Here is a 23234-nt window from a genome sequence, read left to right on the forward strand (position 1 = left end):
CTTTATCCTGCCTTCTTTTTGTCCTACACTCTGGCCTGTAAGATGCTAGTTACTTATGGTATGATTGTATTATTTTAACCTTTTTTCTGGGTTAATAATCAGACTGTTCTTCATATGATACAGTTTTGACGAGTGGCTTTTATTTTACTTTAAGCCACTGAATGTTAGCTCTCACAGTGTAAGAACTTGGCCTAATATTAAGACTAAGTTGATCCTGGTAGTGAGGTGCCATTTCCTACTTGATTCTAGTAGTGAGGTGGTCATTTTCCCTGCCTCTTCTGCCTATGCCTGACCATGTGTTCTTCCTCATCCCTCTCCTCCCATGTTGGATTGTCAGTCATGTAGCCACAGGATGAAATTGAATTAAATGAACCACATTTTTGTTCCCCCAGGTTGTCTTACTTTATTTCAGAGTTAGTTTGTTAAAGCTGAGGCAAGGGTGGGACAGTGTATGGAGAGGCGATTCTGACAGTAAGTACCATAGTCCTGACATCATGATGCCTCCTGATTGAGTCATTGAGGCTTCCTCTGTGATTACTGGAGACAAAAGAGGAATTTCCAAGGACTTTCAGTCCATTCAAAAGTGAAAAATACCTTTCTCAAGGTTCTTATTTTCTCTCAAGGTAGCCTAGTTACATAAATTCAAACAATGACATTTCAGATCATTACAGTTACACAAGATGAATGCCAATCAACATCTTCACAGTAAACATCATTTAAATGAGTTGTTTTCTGACAAATTGCTCTTTTGTTGCTAGAAGGTCCTTGAAGCTGTAGGATATTTGCAGAAGAAAGTTGATTAGGACCTACCTCTTCACTTCTTTGTTTTTGGGTGCTAAGCGTAATCCTCATTATGCATTTGCAGTTCTTAATCACCCATTGATACTCAGCTTTGTCTTTTAAGCTGAACACTGTTGGCCATTTTTCTTTGTCTCAGTGTTCTTATTATGTATAAATCTAGATAGCATGCCTAAATGCAAAACAAAGTTATAATGCTGCTTAGTTCTTTGACTTAAGATTCAAGTAACTTGGGTATATTTCCTCTTTACTAGAGAACAAAACAGATTTTAAAGTAACTTCAATAATTACTTTTCTTTCACTGATCAATGCTACTGGCCCCAAGGAGCATGTATTACTGGAAATATTGTGCTGATTTTTATTTCAATTGTTCCACATAATTTCCAGATAGTGAAGTAAAGTCCCTTTTGCAGTTGCTTGGGTCCATCAATGCTTTTAAACATCACCTCCTAAGGGCACTGGAGCAGGCAATCCCCAAAAGTCTGAAGTCAAGCAGGCGAGGCAGAAGGCTGGCTTGGCTGAACAGCAGTATAGCAAAAAAGAAGGTGTATGCCCAGTGGAAGCAGGGTCAGGTGGCATGGGAGGAGTACAGAGATGCTGCTTGCCACTGTAGGAAGAAAATGTATGCAGCTGAAACTCAGTTGGAGTTGATGCTGCCAGAAATGTGGAGGGCAATAAAAAAGAGGGTTTTTTCAAATATATTAATGGCAATAGGCAGTGTAAAAATAACATCAGCCCATTACAGGATGAAGATGGTCTCCTTACAAACAGGAACAGGGACAAGCAGAGGTGTTTAAGACATTCTTTGCCTCCATCTTCAGCATGGGTGATGGACCAAGGGAGTCTCAGTGCCCTGAGCTGGAAAACCATGATTGAGAATCATCAACTCACAGTTTACTCTGGAGTTGTGTGAGATCTCCTTGTCCAGCTGGATCCGTACAAATCTATGGAGCCTGATGGGATTCATCCAAGAATCCTCAAAAAACTGGCTGATGTAATCACAAAACCTCTCACAATGATTTTTGAGTGGTCTTGGTAATCTGGAGAGGTCCCAGCTGACTGGAAGCTGACCAGCTCTATCCCAGTTTTCAAGGAGGTCAAGGGGAACCCTGGAAACTACAGACCTCTCAGTCTCACTTCAGTGCCTGGTAAAATAATGGAAAAGATTATTCTGGGAGATACTGAAAAACACCTGGAGACTAATGCACTCATCAGTCACAGCTAACACAGCTTTGTGTGAGGAAAGTCCTCCTTGTCAAACTTGATTTCCTTCTATGACAGGGTAGCCCACCTAGCTGACCTAACAAAGACCGTTGATGTAATTTTTTTGGATTTCAGTAAAGCTTTTGATGCTGTCTCTCACAGTATGCTCCTGGACAAAATATCCAGCCCAGAGCTTGATAATCACATTATGTGGTGGGTGAGCAGCTGGCTCTTGGGTCAGGTGCAAAGGGTTGTAGTGAACAGGGTGACATCAGAGTTTTGGTGACTGGTCACTAGTGGGGTTCTGCAGGCTTCATACTCAGCCTCTGTGCCCTTCAACACCTTCATTAACAACTTAGACGTAGGTCTCAAAGGAGTAAGTTTGCCAATGACACCAAATTGGGAGCAGCTGTCAACTCTCTTGAAGGCAGAGATGCTCTTCAGAGGGACCCAGACAAATCAGAGGGCAGTCACCAAATGTTTGAGGTTTAACAAGGACAAGTGCTGGATTTTCCACCTTGGATGGGGTAACCCTGATGGTGTGTGTACACTAGGTAATGAGGGGCTGGAATCAGTGCTGCAGAAAGGGACCTGGGGATCATGTCAGTGGCAAGTTGAGTCATCACTGTGCCCTGGCAGCCAGGAGAGCCAGCTGTGTCCTGGGGGGCATCAAATACAGCATCATCAACCACTCAAAGGAGGGGATTGTCCCGCTCTGCTCTGCATTGGTGTGGCCTCACCTCGAGTGCTGTGTGCAGTTTGGGACACCACAATATGGGAAAGACATTAAGCTATTTGAGAGCATCCAGAGGAGGCAGCAAGCATGGTGAAGGGCATTGAGGGGAAGCCTTGTGAGGAGTGGCTGAGGTAATTGGGTTTTTCAGCCTGGAGGAGACTGAGGGCAGACCTTGTTAACCTTCAACATCTTTCTGAAGGGAAGGTACCTATGTCTTCACTCCTGTGACCAGTGACAGGATGCAAGGAAGTGGCATGAAATAGCATGATTCAGGGGAGGATATCAGGAAAAGGTTTTACACTCAGAGAACACTGTAACAGGCTCCCCAGGGAAGAGGTCACAGCACCAAGCCTGACAGAGTTCAAGAAGCATTTGCACAGTGCACTCATGCACATGGTGTGACTCTTGGGATGTCCTGTGCAGGGCCAGGAGTTGGACTGCTAAATTGTCAGTCCCTTCCATTTAGCATATTCTCTGATTACACAATTCTTGATCTTCGATATCTGTACTGAAAACTTGTAGAAATACACTATATGTGAGTTCTATTTCAGACTTCTTTTTGAAAGAGTTGCTAATACTGAGAGAAGATTTAGTGAACTCTTACAAGACGTAAATGTCTTAGAAGTGATTATTCTTTATTGTTTCAGTACTGTTTGTTTAGGACTCATGTTGAATTTCATTTTTTGTCCAACAAATACAAATGGATAAAAGTATACCACTGGGAGGAAGAAAAAAAAGCAAAGCAAAATGCTGCTTGGCTAGTCACTTGCAATAACAGCCAAAGTACCACAGTGACCTTATTTTGATGACATTACATATTTTATGAGGTGCTTATTTAAGCACCTCAGCATCTGCTCTGCTTTTGGCAACCTTTATAAGTGATTTTTGGTTTGTTTGGTTTTTTTGGTGGGTTTTTTGCTTTGTTTTGTTATCTTAACTGTAGATCAACTCTGCCTCATATTTTCAAAATACATTGTGCTTACCACCTAATGAAAAAAGTATAATAATTGATTGTGTACTGTCCATTATGCAGTTTGCTTAGAGTTCTTGTAAGTTTTCAGTCTGTCTGATACCTTACATGCAGCTATTTATCTTTCTGATGGCTAGAAGATAAAGCTGAGTTTTACATTAGGTAAACCAAAAAGGTAGTGGGGATTTTTTTTCAATAATCACGTACAATACCAATATAAATACATTTAAGAACACTAGAACTGCTTATTGTTTTTCGTAGAGCCTGAAAATATGTCCTAGGTATGGAATTCATAGATATTTTTAATGATAAAACATTTGGGTTCCACTATTCTAGAGTTCTTATGTATGTAACACTACAATACTGTATTCCAATAGTTCCCTCAATGTAGCAGGGGTCACTTAAAGTATTTTAATCCAAATAAAAAAAAAAAAGTCACTGAAATGCTATTGTAGAAATAAGAACTGCTTGTTTTTTCTTGTAAATGATGTAAAATTATAATAACAACTGAAAAGCATTGGAAGGACCTTCCTGAATCACTTAATAATTTGTTCTGTGGAAAAAAAATAAAGTCAAGATAATACTTTAAACTCTAAGTCTTAATTTTATTCTCTATTTTGTAGGATATTTTTCCCTTAATAAATTATGAAAATGTACAGTCTAAGTGTTTATTTTGTGACATTTTTCCCCAAAGCCAAATGAGTCTTTGCTTTGTTTTCCATTCTGTTTCCTTAGTAATGTCAGTCTTTTTTCCACCCTCTTTATGCTACAATTACCTTTTTTATTTTCTACTGCTGTATGAAGGAAATAAAAATCATAGTGTACCCTATGTATGTATGTAGTTTCACTTGCATATGTTATGGCCTTAACTGCTTGTTCTCTAAACAATCTGGAATTCTTACAGATTCTTTGAGTACAATTATTTTAATTCTTTAAGAATTCCAATTATGAAGTGAAGCCTATAGTTTAGCTTAGTTCCTCTTCCTGCAGTATCTTGCACTGGATTTCTGCATAAAGATAAAAGTACGCAAAAATTATTATTAAGACATAAATATTATACATATTCCTGGTTTTTCTAGAATTTCTTTTGTTTTGTGGAGACTGAAAATCCATTTTTGCACGTTTTCTCAGCTCATTCCTCCAGTAAGGAATGAGCTGAGGAAGGAAAATAACAGGATTGTGGATTGCAGTTAATTCTTGCTGGCAGACAGTTCAGAGTTCAAGTTCGATAACATTGTATCTTGTCACAGAGCTTTGAGAGCTTTTGTGTCTGTTGAATTACCTTAAACTGTAATTCAGGGCTTGATCATAGCTTTCCATTTCAGGTAAGTGAAGAGGTAAACTCCTCTTAGTTTTCTGAAGGTGTTTATACCTCCCTCAGCAGTGTAAAGAGCAGTGCTGAAAACCACTAAATGGTAAAGGTTTACAGCTGCTTCTTTAAGCTGGAGAAGGCTTTTGCCTTCCTGTTTTATGGAGGTGTTAAACCCATTCAAATGTCTTTATGACAGGCTAATAACTACTTGAAAGATTGGGTGCTGTTTCTTCATGGCTCTTAGGCCTGGATGCCCTTGGCATCACACTGTGGTCTTTTTGTGTTGTGTGTAAAGCAGGAAATCTTTCCCACTGAATAGTTAAGTAGGTGCAGTAGATAAATGTGTGCTGGTTGGATCTCTTATATACCTTCTGTCCTCATTGACTACACAAAACCCAAGGCTGATAAAAGACAGTGGTACAGTCTACTTAATTGGTTCTAAGATTCCTGTAGAAAAAATGTCCCTGAGTATTGCATCAGAGAAGACCTTGATGTCTTTCATTCTTTGGCTTCTGTACTGTTAGGAAAATCTCTAGAATAATTTTACAGTTCAAAATAATTCAATGACTCAATCCATTAAATGAAGGATGAGTGTTTTGGACTACTCATCTTCCTGAGTGATGGTGGACATTTGTTGAAATTAATCTAAAACATTACTAGTGTGACTTTAGTTTCCAGAAAAGGCTATTTTTTGGCTTTAAGAAAGCACTTGAGCTGTAGGCAGTAGTTTTGTTGGGATGTGCCTTACTTTCTATCTTGTCAAGTTGGTGATTTCTCTGTCCTCCTAGACTGAAAAATTGCTTTTCATACTCAAACTTTTATTTCTTACCTGAGACTTTTTGTACTCACTGGAAATATTGTCTTAAATTCCATTGCATCTTTTACAGTACACCATCATACATGCCCTACACATAGTTTAACCTTCAGGTTCTCTCAGGATAATTCTTTATGTAATTATTTATTTCCCCAGCCTTCTTTTAAGGGGAATTATTTTGAGATGAACTTTTTGAAAACCACTTACCCTGATCAACTGCTAGTAAATGGTTTTCTTTAGCACCTTATCCTCTGAGAAGCTGCATAGTTTTTCAGACTTCAGCTTGTTGTATGCATGTTGGAATAGAGATAGACGTTCACAATTTAGCTATTCCTCTGAAAGTTACTAGCCCTTAGCTGAAACATGGTAACTGACATTGAAAGGTGGTTAAAGAACAGCATTTTACTTTTTAATAAACTAAAAGTAGGCAAATTTCAATTGAGGAGGTAATTTCTACTAAGTGGGCATAAACCAGGGGCTTTCAATTTTATGGTTGTATGATTAGGCATTGTAAAATATATTTGAGTCTTCACCTTGAGCATTTCATATTCATCAGACTAGGAAATATTGCTACTAATTATTACCAGCTCTGCAATTCAGATTAAGGACATATTCTTTGGTTTTACAATTGTTGAAAATAGTTGTGGCAGTTAAAGCTGGACTCTTGGAACATTACACTATTCTTCTCCTTCTCCTCTTGTTATTAATTGTAATTGCATATAATGACAGGTTATTATTTGGAGACTGCATATGGGCTCCTTCCTTGGGTTATTTTGTGACTGTTTCTCACTAAATATCTTCCTTTAACCTGAGTTGCAATTTTGTTTTGAGATAGTTTTTGATCCTGCTCTAGTGTGATTTAAGTTCTTCAAAATCTCATTTTGAGAATTCTGAAAGATTCTTTGCTTGGATTTCTCTATATTGCCTGTGTTGAGATTGAATATGTTGAGTAAAAGAAGTTAGTTGTGTAAAAATATCTGGGCTGTTCTTGGCATCACTGTTTCTCTCCTGATTTCCCTGTCTTCTTCACTTTCCCATGTTCTGAGTTTGTCCACATTTCATATATTAATTAAAAGGATTTTAATTAAAGAGGAAATGAGTGGAATTGGTGTAGTATTCCTGACCAGCTGCTTTGTAAGGAAGGGGGACATGATACTGTTTGTTTGGTATTGCAGAATAGAAGTGATGATGAATATAATCTGTGGAGTATGTGGGGTATGTGTGTGTAAGATTACATATATATACATACGAGTAACATTCCAGATCTTACTCATGGGTGTGTATACAGCACATGTTCAATAGATATGTTACTTAATGTACTGAAGATTCCTTATACAAGAATGGTTAATATCTGCAATGCTTGAGCATTTTTCGTCCTTGTTTGATGACCTGCAGGTGTTGTCAGTAATAATATCTAGAAAAATAAGTGTTTTATAATATAAGAACTAAAAAAAGAATTTTTTTAAACTGTGAAAGTAGGTTTTTTTCAGCAAGGTGATCTGTTTTTCTTCATAAATGGTAGAACATAGAAAATTACTCTTTTAGGCTGTTTTTTGGGGGGATAAGGGGAGAAGGAGGGAGGTTGGGGGAGTTCAGTTGTTGTATGTTTTTTGTGAGTTCTATTTTTTGGTGTTGAAGATATCTTTGCCAAAAGGGAACACATGTTTCTCTAATGAGAGTGAGTTGGTTAATAAAAAAGGAATAAATATATGATGGCTATACAGAGGGACTTTTTATCCATGTTTTTTGTATTTAATGAGTATGTCACACATATTGAACATCAAACATGGTAGGTGTTTGATAACTAACTTTCCAACTTGGAACATGTGATTATGCAGGCAGATATTAGAGACTATCTCAGTGCTCAGTTCAGATTCTCCTATGCTTATGAAGCCTATTTATAATTGGTCTTTTCTTTTTGTAGGGCTTTTTTGGTTTTGGTGTTTTGTTTTGTTTTTTCTTCCTTTGATACCTAATTGGAACTGTTGCTTCTGACTTCTTAGTGAAAATCTTGAGAGCTTATTTCATGCAGGCTCAAGTTGATAAAATCTTTTGCAGAAAAAGTTTGCATAGTTATGTAATGGTTTCCTATTTGAATTTATTCCTTCATCTCTTTTCTGATGTGTTTATTTTTGTTCTTCTCTAGACTATATGTTCTCATATAGGACATCCACTGTGGGTCACAAGGCATACAGGAGCAAATGAAAGCAGTGGTGTTTAGTTATTGCCATACTCTTCGTTCCTTTCTTGACAGAGCTCCCCCAGTGTCCTGTTTCAATGTAGGACACTGCTGAAGAATGTTCTTGAATGTTCTACAACTGACAGTAAAATTTTACAAGATATTGGATGCTGTATTACACTAAGCCAGGCACAATTTTACAATTGGATGCAGGCTTGTGGGGTTTCTCTTCTTGCTTGCGTTCCTTCCTGACCTATTCCAGTCTCACTTCTTTTCCCTGTACAGATAATCAGCCTCTTTTTGATGATGTCAGACACATGTTAGGTTACATAGCAGTCCTCACAGCTGGGCATTTTGAGGCTCATGTGATGGAAATCACATCATAAATCACAGAGTTTCATCAGTGTCTAGGGAGAGGAGTGAAGCTGAGTCCCCACTGAGAGAGCTGAATCTTCCACAAGTTCAGGCCAGTTGAAGGAGAGAGTTGCTCAATAAAAGTTCATCACTCAGCCTGGAAATGGACTTCCTTCCATATCAAAGTGGGAAGGGAAATACTTGTGAATGTGAGTAAATTGGTGCTATGGGGTTAATATGTAGTAGTTTTATTTTCACACCTGGAAAGTTTTTTTAGTTTTTTTTTACTTTGTTCCTAACTTATTGTGTAGATGTAAAAATTCCTGAAGACTGGACATTACAGTTTTAGGATAATAGAATTGCTTAGGTTAGAAAAGGTCTTGAAGATCATCAAGTAAAATCATTATTCTGGCACTGTCAAGCCCACCACTAAACCATATCCCAAAGTTCCACATCTGCAGGTCTTCTAAATACTTCTAGAGATGGTGGCTCAGCCACTTCCCTAGACAGACTGCTCCAAGGCCTGACAAAGGCTTTTGTGAAGATACTTTTCCTTATATCCCATCTAAGCCTCCCTTAGCACAACTTGAGGTGATCTCCTCTTGTTACTCGTCACTTGGGAGAGTAGCCTGACCCCCACCTTGCTACAACCTCCTTCAAAGTAACTGTGGAGAGTGATAAGGTTTCCCCTCAGCCTCATTTTTTCCAGGCTAAATACAACCCCAGCTTCTTAGGATGCTTCTCATAGGACTTGCGCTCCAGACCTTTCACCAGCCCTGTTGCCCTTCTGTGCCCATGCTCCAGCACCTCAATGTCTTTTTTGGAATGCAGAGCCCAGACTGGACAAAGCACTCAAGGTGTGGCCTGACCAGTGCCCAGTACAGGGGGACAGTCACTGCTGTGGCCCTGCTGGCCGCACTATTGGCCCTCTTGTCCACCTGGGCACATCTGGATCATGTTCAGCCACTGTCTCTAGCCAGCACACCCTGGGGTGCCTTTTCCACTGAGCAGCTTTCCAGCCACTCTGCCTCCAGCCTGTGGAGCTGCCTGCAGCTGTTGTGACCCAAGTGCAGGACCTGGCCCTTGGCCTTGTTGAACCTCTTAAAATCTGCCTCAGCCCATTGATCCAGCCCATCCAGATCCTTTGTAGAGTCCTTCTACCCTCCAGCAGATCAACACTCCCACCCAGCTGAGAGTGCACTTGATCCCCTTGTCCAGATCACTGATAAGTATATAAAGCAGAACTGCTCCCAGTACTGACCCCGGGGAGCACTGTTTGTGACCAGCCACCAACTGTTCTGTCCTGTAGCAGTATAAAAAGTTCCTAGTGTTTATAAGCATATTTTGCCCATCATCATCTTTTGAACCTACTGTAGAACTTGCAGAATGATGTGGTGTATTTTTTTAAAGTCATGATTATTAGCTAAAATATAGGTGACCCCGACACAATTTGGCAAATTTTATTTTAAAATATAAAGCATACAAAATACAAGAAATATAGAGGTCCTGACTTTCAAGTGAAGATACTGTCTTTTTTATGGGTCTGTTCTGTGTTGTCTCATAGGCAGATTCTGTTTCAAGTTTCGTAAATTGCTGCGTCCCTGCACTACCTAATGCAGTTTTGTTTCAGTTTTTAATTGGGTGCTGTTTACATATATTTCTTTTGAACTTTTCTGTATATTTATGGAAATAAATTTTGCCATGTTTAACTTTCTAATTTAGTTTGTGTGCGGTCAGTCATTCACAATCAATTCACATAGGTGTTTGTTTACTAAATATACGCCTCTGTCTCTGTGTGGCCTTTGGGATTTGTATGTCAAATTCTGTCATGGCTGAGGTTGTGCACATGGCCTTCTTTTTCACATAAAGTGTCACCAAAGCTCTCTTATTTGCTGTTAAGATTTTTGATAGTGAGTTTTCCTAACAGGAAAGCATTTGATAATTTCTCATGACATCACTGAGTGCTTGCTTTCTCAAATTTATGTTGGCAGGGCTTTCTGTTTACATGCTAAAACAGGTTCAGCAATACAGCAAATAATTCCCCCTACTTCCACTCTTCTATGGGCTCATAGAAGGTTTTTCTCACAAGTGAAATTGAGTGTTGATTTTTTCCCCCCAGTCTATGCAGTATTCTTTTTTGGTATAGTTTAGGACTGTCTTTATTATCAGCCTGGCAAAAACACTTCCAGTTTGTGTTTTTTTTCTGGATGAATGGAGAAAACCTGATGTGCCTGTTGGTTCTGTGTGAATTTATATAGAATGTCTTACTTTAGTGTATCAACTTTTCTTTTAGAAATTGAAAGTAAACCTTTAAATATTTATCATTTGATATTGATATTGCTCAGTGAAGAAGCTTTTCACTGGTGAAAGGGATATGGTCTGAATGGCTTAAATATGTACTTGTAAGGAATTCTTAACATCCATGGCTTTTCCTGTATTGAGAACACAGTGACAAATTTACAGGAAAGTGTGTCCATTTCCACACAAACTGCACAGTAAGAGTTGCATGTTTATTTCCATGTGTGCCAGAGGGAATGACTGCAAGTATGAATAAACTGTGCAATACCCTTAAGGGGAACCAATAAGCCAGCAATATACCTGTGGGAAAATCATGCCCCAGGCTTACGTTATTGTAGTTTTATGGAAATGTATTCAAAAAATTGTTTATGTAGAAAACGATTAAGTGTTTTGTTTCCGCAGCTGAAACAATGAAGTACAAAGAAATGTCTGATTCCAAGTTAATTATTTAAGTTATTGTTGCTTTTAGTTGTTTCAGATTAAGTATGTAATTATTTTCCTTGCTCATCCATTTATTTTGCATTTCTTGATTTTTTTTCTGAAAAATTACTAATTTTCTACTGCTTTCTTTCTAATGTTTATTGTTTCACTCAAAACTCAAGATGTGTATTGTTTTAGCAGAATAATTTAAAAATTAGCTGGTTTTGAAGCTCAGGTTCTTTATATTTTCTACAGAGGAAAATGAGATAATTCTAATTAAAATTAATAGTGTATATTAAATTTTTCAGGATTACCAAATAATTTTATTATAAATCTAGTACCTTTAATTGATGTGCAATAAGGCATTAGTTGAAAAATTACTGGCCCTGACAGTACTTATAGAATATATAGAATACATATTATATTATTTATCAAATTTATAGTATTTATAGTATTTCTAGAATTTTACAAAAACTGGCCAAGAAAATACAAAACTTTGGTTATATTTGATTAATGAAACATTTGGTTAACATTTGGTTAACCTTTGGTTAATGAAAGTCAACAGAAAATATTTATTATCATTAATTTATTTCAGATGCTAAAGAGAAGACTACTCAGAGAAGGGTCATCTTGAAATTATTATTTGGAACATGGGAAAACAACAGTTATTATGGGATAGTTCCACGCCACTTAGTTTGACATACGTAGTTAGGAGCATATTTGCTTGTGGCCCATCTGTGTTCAGTGGAGAAAAAGACATATCCTCATAAGGATAATTTCCTTTTTCTAAGTGTAAATAAGGGTAACAATGGGTATGTGTTTTACTGGTTTTCTATTTATTTTTTAAATGCCATTACAGCAAGTTTGTTGTAAGGTCAGTAGCTGTTGAAATTGACTGCTCTTTCATTAGGGAAATATTTACTGGTTTTCTCTCTTGGATAAAAGGCTTTGTACAGAGCTTATTTGTGTAGTACATCAAAATCTCATAGAATTTGCGAAGCAGTGAAGGAGAAAGACATCACTAGTACAGTAGATTAAAACATTTTGTGAAGGGGTAGGGATTATTCTGGCTGCATATAGAATGGCAACAAAAAATAATTTTGTAGTTGCAGTTCAAAATCACAGGGTGTTTTTAGTACATGATACAGTACCACACAGAAACTCAATTTTATGCATCTGTGGACAATTTAATTTCCTTAATTGTTGCCATGATACATTTAACATTTCCATTTCTGCCACTACTGTTTTACCTAATACATAATTTTACTGGAGTGAAGCTAGGGCTAAAAACTTCAACAAAGCTATTGATGGCTGAGACACAAATGTCAAACCAGAGTAACCTATGGAGGACTGTACATGCAGCAAAAATGGTTTTATACTCACATATCTATACTAATTACCTAAGGCTTGCAAAGTCCTATATGCAGTGAGGTGCTTATTGGGTCATGAGGTTCACTTGTGTACCCTTTAGATCCTTTACAGTTGTTCATCCTGCATGTTCTTTACAGACAGAAGATAAGGCAGTAATAGGGCTAAGAGTTTATATTACGATCTGATGTCAGTGAGGGGTCGGCTGTATGCAGATCTCGAACCCCACTTGCTCTTCTCATTCAAGTTCTTCAGGAATGAGAATGCCCATAGGCCCAGTCTAATATAGATGTGTTGTATGCTGGGGGGAAAAAAGTGAGCATCTGCAGACTTACAAAGGTTACTCTGGGAGAAGATTACTCTGTGAAAGGAATGGATATTTTGGGTAAGAAGCCTGTCTTGTGAAGAAAATTGATGAAGAACAAATATGTTGAATTATTCTGTAATGGACACTTCAAAAAAAAGTCAGTACTTGATTGAGACCCTTGAAAAATCTACATTAGTCATACTTCCTCTTTTACTTAAAATTTTTACACATCATTTGATAGTAATTTCTGAAATTACTGCCTAAAGCCGCTATAAAGTTGTATAACAAACCCTTTTTCCCCCCCACAAAATCCTGCTTTACTCCTAGTTATTACGGAATTCAAAGAATCTATTTAAGTATTCTAATAAAGTAGAAGTTCCAGAGAATACTGTAAACACTTCAGCAAATTAATTTTTTTCCTTGCAAATATGGGTTAATATATTGCATATAAAATAATTAAAAATTAACGACATTTAGCTATTTCTAGAGTACTTGTGAATTTTTCAATGTGGCCATAGCATGAGTGTTCTCTGCTTTTTTTTTTTAATTCATCTGGATAATCTTGCAGTCTGTTTTTGATTGATCCAAACGCTGGTAAGTAGAAAATGCAAAAACTAAAACAAGTATTCAAGGAGCTCAACGCTGGATGATTAGGCAAAAGAAGCAAAATCTGAGAAAGGAATTTAACCGAGAAAAAAGAGATCACTTGGTGTTTTAACAGCAGGAGACAGCTGTTGCCTGAAGAGTGGGCAGTGCAAAGAGGCATTAAATCTGGATCAGGAAATGGAATTTGAAATGGACATGAAAGAAAAAGTCATTTTACAAGGAAGCCAACACTCTCTTTGTACTGAACCAGCAAGTTCCCCATGCGTTCAGTGTGTGGGTGAAGTTAAAACTACAGCTTAACTGAAACAGAGGCTTTACACTACCTAAATGGAAAATATCTTCTGCTTTCTTTCTTTGCCTTCTGTCTCCTCTTTGTCCCACAGTCCCTGGCCCCACACTGCTTCTACATGCTGCTTCTTCATGCCTCCCTGCACAGGCTTGGGTGTTCATCCCTTAATAGCCCACAGAGAGCTATAATTGAAAAGCTTCAGCAGAAGGCCCCAGTGAATGGAGCAGAATTTTCTATCTGTAAGCAGTAATAGACAGAGGTAACTACTTTGTAAGTGGCAGAAGTGCAGGAGCTGATCAGCTGTGACTTGCTACTGCTTCCGAAATATGTGTGAGCACAGCATTCAGCACAGCTTTTGTGTCAATGCTTAAGTTCTGTCTGGTTCTTTACTGTAATCCTTCTATTCATTCTCAGAAGTTTTTTATGTATGAAATATTTACTTCACATGACTGTGTTTTAAACATAAGTCTCTAAACAGTTCATTTGAATGCAATGAAAGAAGTTTGCCGTTGAAATTCAGAGAGAAAGCTTTTAATGAAATATAAATTTACTCTAATATTGTTCATTTGAAGAATAAATTGGTTGGTGAAGTATGTTAAATGCTGGATTTATAACTGTATTCTGCAGCTACGAAATCCATTGACTTTTTATATAAAAGCAGGCTGGTAGTCACTCGTCTGGATGGAAGTTACTTCCTCTTTCACTAAGCTCAGCTGGTCGAATGTGGTGGTGGTACAAGCTCTTCAGAGTATATGGGTCCAAAATATAAGCACTGGCTGTGCATATGTTCCCATTTTACCCTTCTTTAGTTGTCACTGTTTTTATGAGATGGAAAGAAGCCATCAAAAGTTCTCGCTTTTCTTATGAGGTAGAAAGAAAACATCAAAAGTAACAGCAGGTTTTTACAGCAAAACTTTGAATGGAAGATGAATTTTCAAATTACTTATTCTTCCCTGTTTTTCCTCTTTTTTTAAATACCTAAAGAATGCTGGCATGTTCCATCCTCTCTCTCTTCATTCTAATCTGTTAGTGCAGAAATAATTCTTTGTGCTTTTCATTGTTTGCATTGTGAACCTTTCCTTGCTTTTTCCTATGGGTCTGCCAGTTTCTCCTGTCTTTAGCAGTTGTGCTTAGTGCTATCATTTAATCTGTGTTCATAGTCTGAGGTAGGCATTGTGTAAGTACTAACAGAGTCCTTGATGCTGGAATTTTAGATAAATAATGGAAAATAAGCTGAAGTATGGAGATAATAAAATACATAAATTTTTAGACCAGCATACTAATATAAAGCATCTACTGAAATAGAAGGAGAATAAAGATGCTCTAAGAGAGATTTGTGGTCACCTTTGCTTTATAAAATGTAGTCTAGATCTTATATGGATAAGAATAATTTAGAATGAGTCACAAGCAACTGATAAATTGAAAGCAAGCAGTGAGAAAGACTGGAAAAGTAGAGTTAATAGCGAGATGAGCGACCTAACTGCAGTTACAATGGAGGAAGTATAGACATTTAAAATTTTTGGTTGAAGAACAGAAAAACAAGGAAGTGAACATAAGATACACAAAGTTTTGCCTACAAAGAATGCATGCTGTTCCAGAAAATGGCAGTTTTTAGTAGTGTGGAGAAATTTTAAAATAAAATGAGATAAAAGTCCATAAAATGGTATTAGTTGTTTCTTTAAGGTAGTAAGAAATTTCTTTAAAATAGAAAAAAGGATAAATAGGCTGTGCCTGCTTTGCTTGAACAAGACTGAGAGTAAAATCTTCCCAATGTAGGCAGGGTGTCCAGAGGAGGGAGCCAGGCTCTTCTCGGTGGTCCAGCCAATAGAACAAGAGTCAGTGGGCAGAAACTGAAGCACAGGAAGTTCCACCTGAATATGAGAAAGAACTTCATTATTGTGCAAGTGACTGCACACAGGAACAGATCGTCCAGAGTGGTTGTGGACTCTCCCTCACTGGAGAAATTCAAGAACTGTCTGGACACAATCCTGTGCAGTGTGCTCTGGGATGACCCTGCCTGAGCAGGAGGCTGGACCAGATGACCCCCAGTGGGTCCCTTCCAACCTTTATCTGTTCTGTAATTCTGTGGAAATAAAATGGCAATAAATGGTGAAAGATCAGCTGTAGTGAATTGAGGGTCAATGATTAAGAAATGATGACAGAAAAGCAATTCAGTTACTTCTAAAGTAAGAAATTTTTAATAAAGATGACTTGGCAAATAGTTAATTCAGAGAACATTAGATCCATTTAGGATCAAATGTGAATAGGTAAGATCCAAGAAATGACAGTGTGTCATCTGACGAGACGATGGCAGAATTCAACAGGACAGTCAGTAATTGTGTGAAGCCACTGTGCATAGAAAGGAATCAGGGAACATTTGAAAGGTGTTCTGTAACTTGGTTTTTTATTACAATTTGCTGCATTGCTCGCATCCACATTTTTTAGATCCTCAAGAAAGTGAATGTGATTTCACATTTCACTCTTGACTGTTGCAGTAAAATTTCTTAATTTGTAATGCACTGTGTAAATGTCTTTACACAGTGAAGCTTTTCATTCACTGTGTAAAGACAATTACACCAAAATAGAAGTGTATAATACAGATACTGGTTTTAATTTGGCTTTACTGAGTTCAAAGGATCAACAACATTAACTTTGAGATTTGATGAAGATTTGCTGCTCTAGAAATTTGCTCTGATGTGCTTACCCTCCGAAAGAGGTTGGTTGTTACAGTTGAGATGGTATACACTGAACTATTTAAATTCTGTGCTATTTTCAGCTATTCATGTTTCTCAGGGTACACTGAAAGGTATACTCTGAAAGGGTGTACTGAAAGTTATTTAGACCACTTCAGGCATTTAGCTTACTTTTTAACATTTGCTGCTAGTGCAGCTTGCATTGTCAGTGATGGGAGATGATCTCATATACTAAGTTAAGTGTTTTAACTCGGGCTAGCAATATTGCAGAGTGTGGGGACTTTTGTGTTAGACATCTAATGCTCTATTGATTGTTTTTTTTTTTTTTTTGATAATCAGTGTCTCTGAACCTCTTTATATGAGGGAATTTATAGTACTACAGGTGGTAAAAGAAGTACACTGAGAGAGGTTTTATGGCAGAACTCTGTTTCTTGGCCTTCAGCTACAGTGAAACTAAGAGATATAAATCAGTTATGCTGTATTTAGTGCTGAAAATCTGCTTTCTTCCACAGTTGTTTCAGGCTCTCTGTAGTAATGCTTTATCTGGAAATATAGCTGTGACCACAGATGTGCCCTCTAAATAGGAGACCTTACCAAGAGGAATGTGGTTGTTTGTAACTGTTACTTTAAAAATGCATGTTTATTCATATTCATGCTAATTCAGAAAGAGAAGTTTCTTGAGTAAGATCTCACTTTTCACAACAGAAAGAAACTTAAGCTGTAGGTTTTCCTTTCTGTTGCTTAAAGTGAAATATTTTACTGCTTTGACTTGCTTAATCTGTTATGTGCATGCTGCACTCTGGCAGTTCCTGGGTGTTGGAATTGTTGATAAACTTCTAATGAACCATTCAATGCTCTTGCTTTGTGTTGCTTTATGTTACTATGTTGTGAATAAAAGGGATTGAGAGTTACATATCCAGTACTTTTTCCCAAAAGCTAATTTCTTCCAGCAAGTTCCCACTAGACCTGGTGTCTGCTACAGTATAAAGATATTAAAGAAATAAAATCAAACCTGTTTTTCTGAGACAGTATTTGACAATCATACTCATTCTTGGGAGCTTTTTTATTTTTTTCAGGCTATAATTTTTTCTTTAATATAAACTCTTACACTCTTAAATTTTTTCTCTCTCTTCAATGTGTACCACATTGAAATATTCCACTAGATGAATGTTTTCCCATTCGATATTTCTTTACCAAAATAAATATGTAGTTATTTTAACCTTTGTAAGTAATTGTCCAGTATTTTGATTATTTTAAAATTTATTATTTTTTCACCTCTGAATACTTTGTGAATATCTTTCTGGTTTGAAGATGCCTAAGAGTAACTGAATATTGCAGACATTTACTTCCCCTCTCATTATTCAGAGCATATATTTATTATTGCTGCACATAGAAAATACATCTCTAAATTGTTCACTCTACTTGTAGGCTTTTTTCATTATTACTGCATCATAGATTTTTGTCTAGTATTTCAGATGTGTTTATTAAGCATGCATATTTCCAGATGCCGTTCCTTGTAATTGTATTTCCTAATTATTTTATTTCATTCCACACACATTTGTGAACTCCTGAAAGTTGATATTTCTCTTGATCTGGCAGGTTATTGAGGTTATTTTGCTTCTTGAGTTTGTTGCCTGTATGACTCTTGGAAAATAATTTTTATTTAATAAATATGATTTTTTCTTCCCTGCAAATATTTAATCACTTCTGTTGCCCTGGGGATTGAGTTTTGAGATTTGTCTGCTTGATGTTGTTAGCTTTCCTAGGTTTGAGAAGCCCACTTCCATCCTTCACTTATTTTAGTAAGTGGTCATGGGCACAGAAGCAGCAGTTGCTATGTGTGCATGGATTCACCCCTCCATGTATATGTCTGTATGTGGTGTGTGTTTGTATGTGTGCTAATACCAACTCATGCATCATGCATTTCCCACCTCTTTCGTTTAAAACAATGCTGTTTACCCACAGGAGGAGGAGGAAGAGACGTATGAGCAAACTCTAGAATTCCGCAGAGGAGGTGATGGTCAGCCACGGCGGTCCACACGACCCACTCAACAATTTTATCAACCCCCTCGAGCTAGAAACTGATTAATAAGAAAAGAAAGGTAAATATAAGGTACCAGTGTTTTATGTATTGGTTTAGATTTCAAGATAAACGAATCTGGATTGCTCTATATTTTTCTTAGGGATATTGGTATATTTATGATAGAAGTTGGATATCTCTGTTTCTCTGAATTTTGTGTCTTAGGAGGACTTAATATATCTGTGGGAAGAGGGAAAGCAATAAAAACACTTCAACAAATAGCTTTTGGCTTTTGCTTTATGTCAAGACTCATATAATCTCAGAAAGTTTTTTCCTGATGCTTTTTCACCTGAGAGCAGCAGCAGCAGCAGCAAGATTCTCTGACTCACATACATTTGAAGCAAGCTTATTTGAAGGAAGTGGCTGCAGTCCCTGCTGAGCTCAGGACTGTCTAGCTCTGTCCAAGGTCCCATATTCTAATTTTTATTAGCCATTTATGTGAATAAATATCCTTTCTGCCATTGTGCTTGCATGAGAAGGAGAAATATAAAATCTGTGAGTTCACCATTAAATAGGGAGGTGAACAGACAATGAATATTTATGATACTCTGAATCTTGGGGATAGACTTGTACCTATACTTTATTAATTACCAGAAATTAAGGGATTATATATCTTCCTTAGAAAAGATACCTGCTACATACATAAATACATTTTAAAATGTCAGCCAGATTAAACAGTTGCAGTAATTTCACTGAACAAATCTCATAAACTGTGCTGCTTTCATTTCACTGATTGATATTCTAAATCCTTAATACACAAAAGATGGTCTAAAGTCTATCCTGACTAAAGAAAGCTTTGATAAGTCACTAATATTTGATGTGCACCCATAGTATGTCTTTATCTTGAATCTGATTTTTCTTTTTACTAGCCAGTTTGTTTTTGCCAATCTCTTTTTTGTTCTTTTCATTACTCTAATCTTCCACATTTTGTTGGCTTAACACATGCAGCTGATCTTAGTACCTTTTGATATTTCTGACATGCAACATATGATTCTACTTTTTAGAGTATATGTTAAAATGTATTTTTCATTTATGGCAGTACTGGCAATGTAAGAGAGGTGATAATTGTTATATTTTTGCTAGTATAACTTGAATTTCTTTTTTAAGTGCCTGTATCAATCACTATTAGTAAACATGTCCTGAGACAGTTCATGCACAAATTATTCTGGAATATGCACTGAGCAGAGTTTTAAACAGCACAGCTGGCCCTGAGCAGTGTCAGGGTGATCAATTGAATGAGAGATGTGAAGTGTACACAGCAGTCAAAGCCAGGGAATTTTTTTTTTCTTAGGTAATATTTTTGGTATTTCTCTAATTTTACAGTATAAATCTGGAAAACTCTACTTAGCTTTGGTCAGCTATGAGGCACCAGGAAGAGTGGCAGTAATGCCTTTATCTCAAGAACAAGTTACTTGTTGGTGGATAAGGAACAACCTCTCTAAGGCACAGATGATTTTTCCTTACAGGTGTTTCTATACTTTATTTTAAAGATTATAATGGGGTCCTGCTTTAAATAGACAGCAGATCTGATATCAAAACTTACCTGGCACAGAAGATAAGTCTTCACAGCTTTTCCTTTTCCTTGGGCTTTCCCAAAAATAAGTGGTTGGTGTAATCAATTCTTCACTAGTTTTAAATGGAGGCAGAAAATCAAACCCAGTCCTTTTCTAAATTGTTTTCAGTTTACCTGGACTTGTACGACAATGTAGCTTTAATGTCTTGACATGTAAAAGTTCCGGAATATTAAATGTCTCTTTCTATATGGATTCTGCCTCATTTACATTTCTTAGATCTTTTAAGAGCATGGCATAGGGTTCTTATTTCAAGTTTTTAATAACCTGTTAAATGAAAACAGAATTTATTGGGGAAGTTTTGCAGGATCCAGTGAGGCATAATTTTACCACAACCTTCCACTGCAGGATGCTTTACCTCTTCAACAGATCTTTTGTTAGTGACACCTTTACTTACTTAAAGGCAGTATCTCTCTATTGTGTTAAGTAACTTAATGTCTTTTTCCTAAAGAGATGGAAAACCATTGATGATTCTTATTTTATATTATAAATTGGTAAATTCCATAGAATTTTAATGTTGTAGTTTGTAACATTTAAAATTCCAAGGTATCTTTTTCTCAAAGGCAACTTAAGCAATACTAAAACTGGAGTTTGCTGGCTATATTTGTATTGGGTATGCTAGGGATGTATCAAAGATGAAGCATGAGGTCCATACAGTCAGAGTGTCAATTCCAACCCAAAGCCTTTTAGATCTAGCTATATAATCTTATATCACTTGTGTCAACTGCAGTGGTGCAGCAATGCAGAAATGAGGCTGTACTGTTTCCTGGATTAGTGTTCAGGACACTCATTCAGGTATTGCATTTGGGCATGCACACCTGGAATAGCTATTACCAAATAATCAGTTCAAAATCTTTATCTGTACTTCAAGAGGTCTTAAGTGGAAGAAGGTTCAAGATTTTAAAATTCTGAGTTGTTTTTTAAAAGTGGAATTTGGATCAATGCAGCTGTTCAGTCTGGGGAAGAGCCTAAAGGGATCTTATTGCAGTATTTCAGTTTTTAAAAGGGGACTTCTAAAAAAGATGGAGAAGGATGAACACTGCAGATTTGCAGGAAGTCTTGACCTAATGATTTTTATGAAGACAGATAGATAAAGTAGAAGTATGGGATAGTCAGTACCTCACTGGGGTTGCAGTTGACATAAACATTATCATTTATTAATATCCAGCAGTGTGAGGTGGAGAACACTAAGTCAGCATTTTAAGTCAGTCAGGGGGAATTTTATGTGGGTATGAATCAAATACTAGGTTTAACAGGTCTGTAAAATAAGATACTCCTCCTAGAGAGGCACAATACAAGAATTAGAATCTAACAATAATAAAAATACATCCTGAGGTTACACTTTCTAAGTAGAATGTAGAGTGTTTTGAAGGGCCAGAACTTTTGGAGGAGATTGAAAGAACCTATGAGTGTGTATCTGTAAGTGCTTGGTCCTTATATGCTTTTTAGATCTTTCTTCAATTCATGACAGAACTAATCAACACCTTGCCACCTTTGCTATAAAATCTGTATTGAAATCCTTAACAATTGAGAAATTGTGGTTTTGTGAGAGAGAGGTCTAAACCAGAAAGTGTTCTTTGTATTGGACCGATCATATTTATTGCATTGAAGTGCAGCCTTCTGATTTATTCTTTTAAAGAATTGTGTCTCTGTAAGTACTGAAAAGCAGATATTAACTCTTTTGGAGGAAGAAAATGAAGTGACAGTGAAGCCTATGTTGCAGATCCCAGGGATGGGGGGTGCTTATGGTTTCTTGAGTGCCAATACTTTTTGTCCTTACCTGTTGTATTTTAGTTTTTTCATTTAGAAACCTTCTTGGAGTCGGGGGAAATTCACTGGCAGCTCCCAACTTGCTGAACACTTCTTCTAGAAGAAATTTTGGGGTTTTCCAAGCAGCGGGATGGAACAAAGAACGCTCATGTGAGCAAAAGGAATTTGGACCTGACACCACAAAAGACTTTTTTAAAGTTCTTAGTTAAATGAAGCTGAATACTTTTTACATATGAAAGAGGCAAATTGTCATTGCTACCATCAATAAAATCACAGTGCACTATTCTATTCTTTGCCTTGTATTCTTTTTACTGAGCCTCCATTGTTAGTTAACATAATAATGTATCATGATTTTTTCTTAATTTTTAACTGATTTTACTTCTAATATTGCTTCTAGTAAAGTAAAATTAAAGCATATTTTCTCAAAAGCTGACAGGGTTGGGCATTTCATTTAGATTTTTGGTTAGTATTAGTGAAACATGTTAAAAAAATTCAGCTAATTGTACAGTAAAATTCTGAACAGGCTTTTGACTATGTTTTGTTTTGTTTATTTTCCAAAGTTGCTGAAAGACAAATTATAGATTTGCTTATTGTGTTTTTCATGATCTGTGACCAGAGGGTCAAACAGGAGAAAGAAAGAAAAGAATCAGTTTCAATAGTAATTTTCTAAGTAATTTGAGGTAAATATGTTCTTTATAGGAATATTTATATTAAAGAAATAGGAACATTTCTAAAAGGTACAGAAAAGTAATTTAAACAAAAAATACTGCACATTGGTATTTTAAGCATAAATATGTGTATAAATGCACACATGCGAGCTGTTGGATAGTAGGTACTTTCTTGTAATTTGAAACTATGCTTCATTGCGTCATATTACTAGAATTTTTTCAGTTGTCATTGATGTTTGAAAGAATCCTATGTCAAACTACTTTTTATTCTAAGCTGTATCTTTGAACCTTATGTGATTATGACAAATAGTTGAAATTTCACTATTTCTTTGGCTGAGAAGCACTCAAAATCTAGGTAACCTGGAAATCCCTTCTAAGCTTTATGCTGATCATTTAAGACTGAAATAGCACATGTGTTTTGAGGTAGTTTTGTAGAGATAGAATTATACCTGAGAGATGTATTGATGGTATAAATTGTACAGCTAATTCTGCTGTATTTCTCTCTAAGTGCTCATACAAAACTGTTTGAATAGAACCTTGTTTATTTGGATGATAAGAAGTTTTATATTGAGGATGTAATTGAATGTATCTGCAGTACAGAATGTGGATTATTGTCTGGATGCAATCAAATCTTACCAATCACATACATTTTTGCAGAATAGTGAGCAACCAAATGTTTTGCTGTCTTAATGGATCCTAAGCAGCTTCTTCATAATTATGATGAACCTTACTAATAATTCTAAAGACTTTTGGAAGTTTTAAACATGAGCTGTACAGTGTTAAAGTTCCTCACTATCA

The 23234-nt window shown here is 36.6% G+C and overlaps 1 protein-coding gene across 4 annotated transcripts in view; it reads left to right on the plus strand.

Moving 5' to 3' along the window:
- Positions 1-22054, plus strand: part of TDRD3 (tudor domain containing 3) — a 93938-nt gene extending 71884 nt beyond the window's left edge. For all 4 annotated transcript variants that reach the window (XM_058825174.1, XM_058825177.1, XM_058825175.1 and 1 more), the window contains exons 13-14: positions 18313-18449; positions 21793-22054. In XM_058825174.1, the coding sequence (XP_058681157.1) occupies positions 18313-18432 (120 nt within the window). In that variant the 3' untranslated portion in view covers positions 18433-18449; positions 21793-22054. The remainder of the gene's footprint in view (positions 1-18312; positions 18450-21792) is intronic.
- The last annotated feature ends 1180 nt before the right edge of the window (positions 22055-23234 follow it).

Source organism: Ammospiza caudacuta, chromosome 2 (assembly GCF_027887145.1).
Source record: "Ammospiza caudacuta isolate bAmmCau1 chromosome 2, bAmmCau1.pri, whole genome shotgun sequence".
In the NCBI taxonomy this organism is placed as follows: domain Eukaryota; kingdom Metazoa; phylum Chordata; class Aves; order Passeriformes; family Passerellidae; genus Ammospiza; species Ammospiza caudacuta.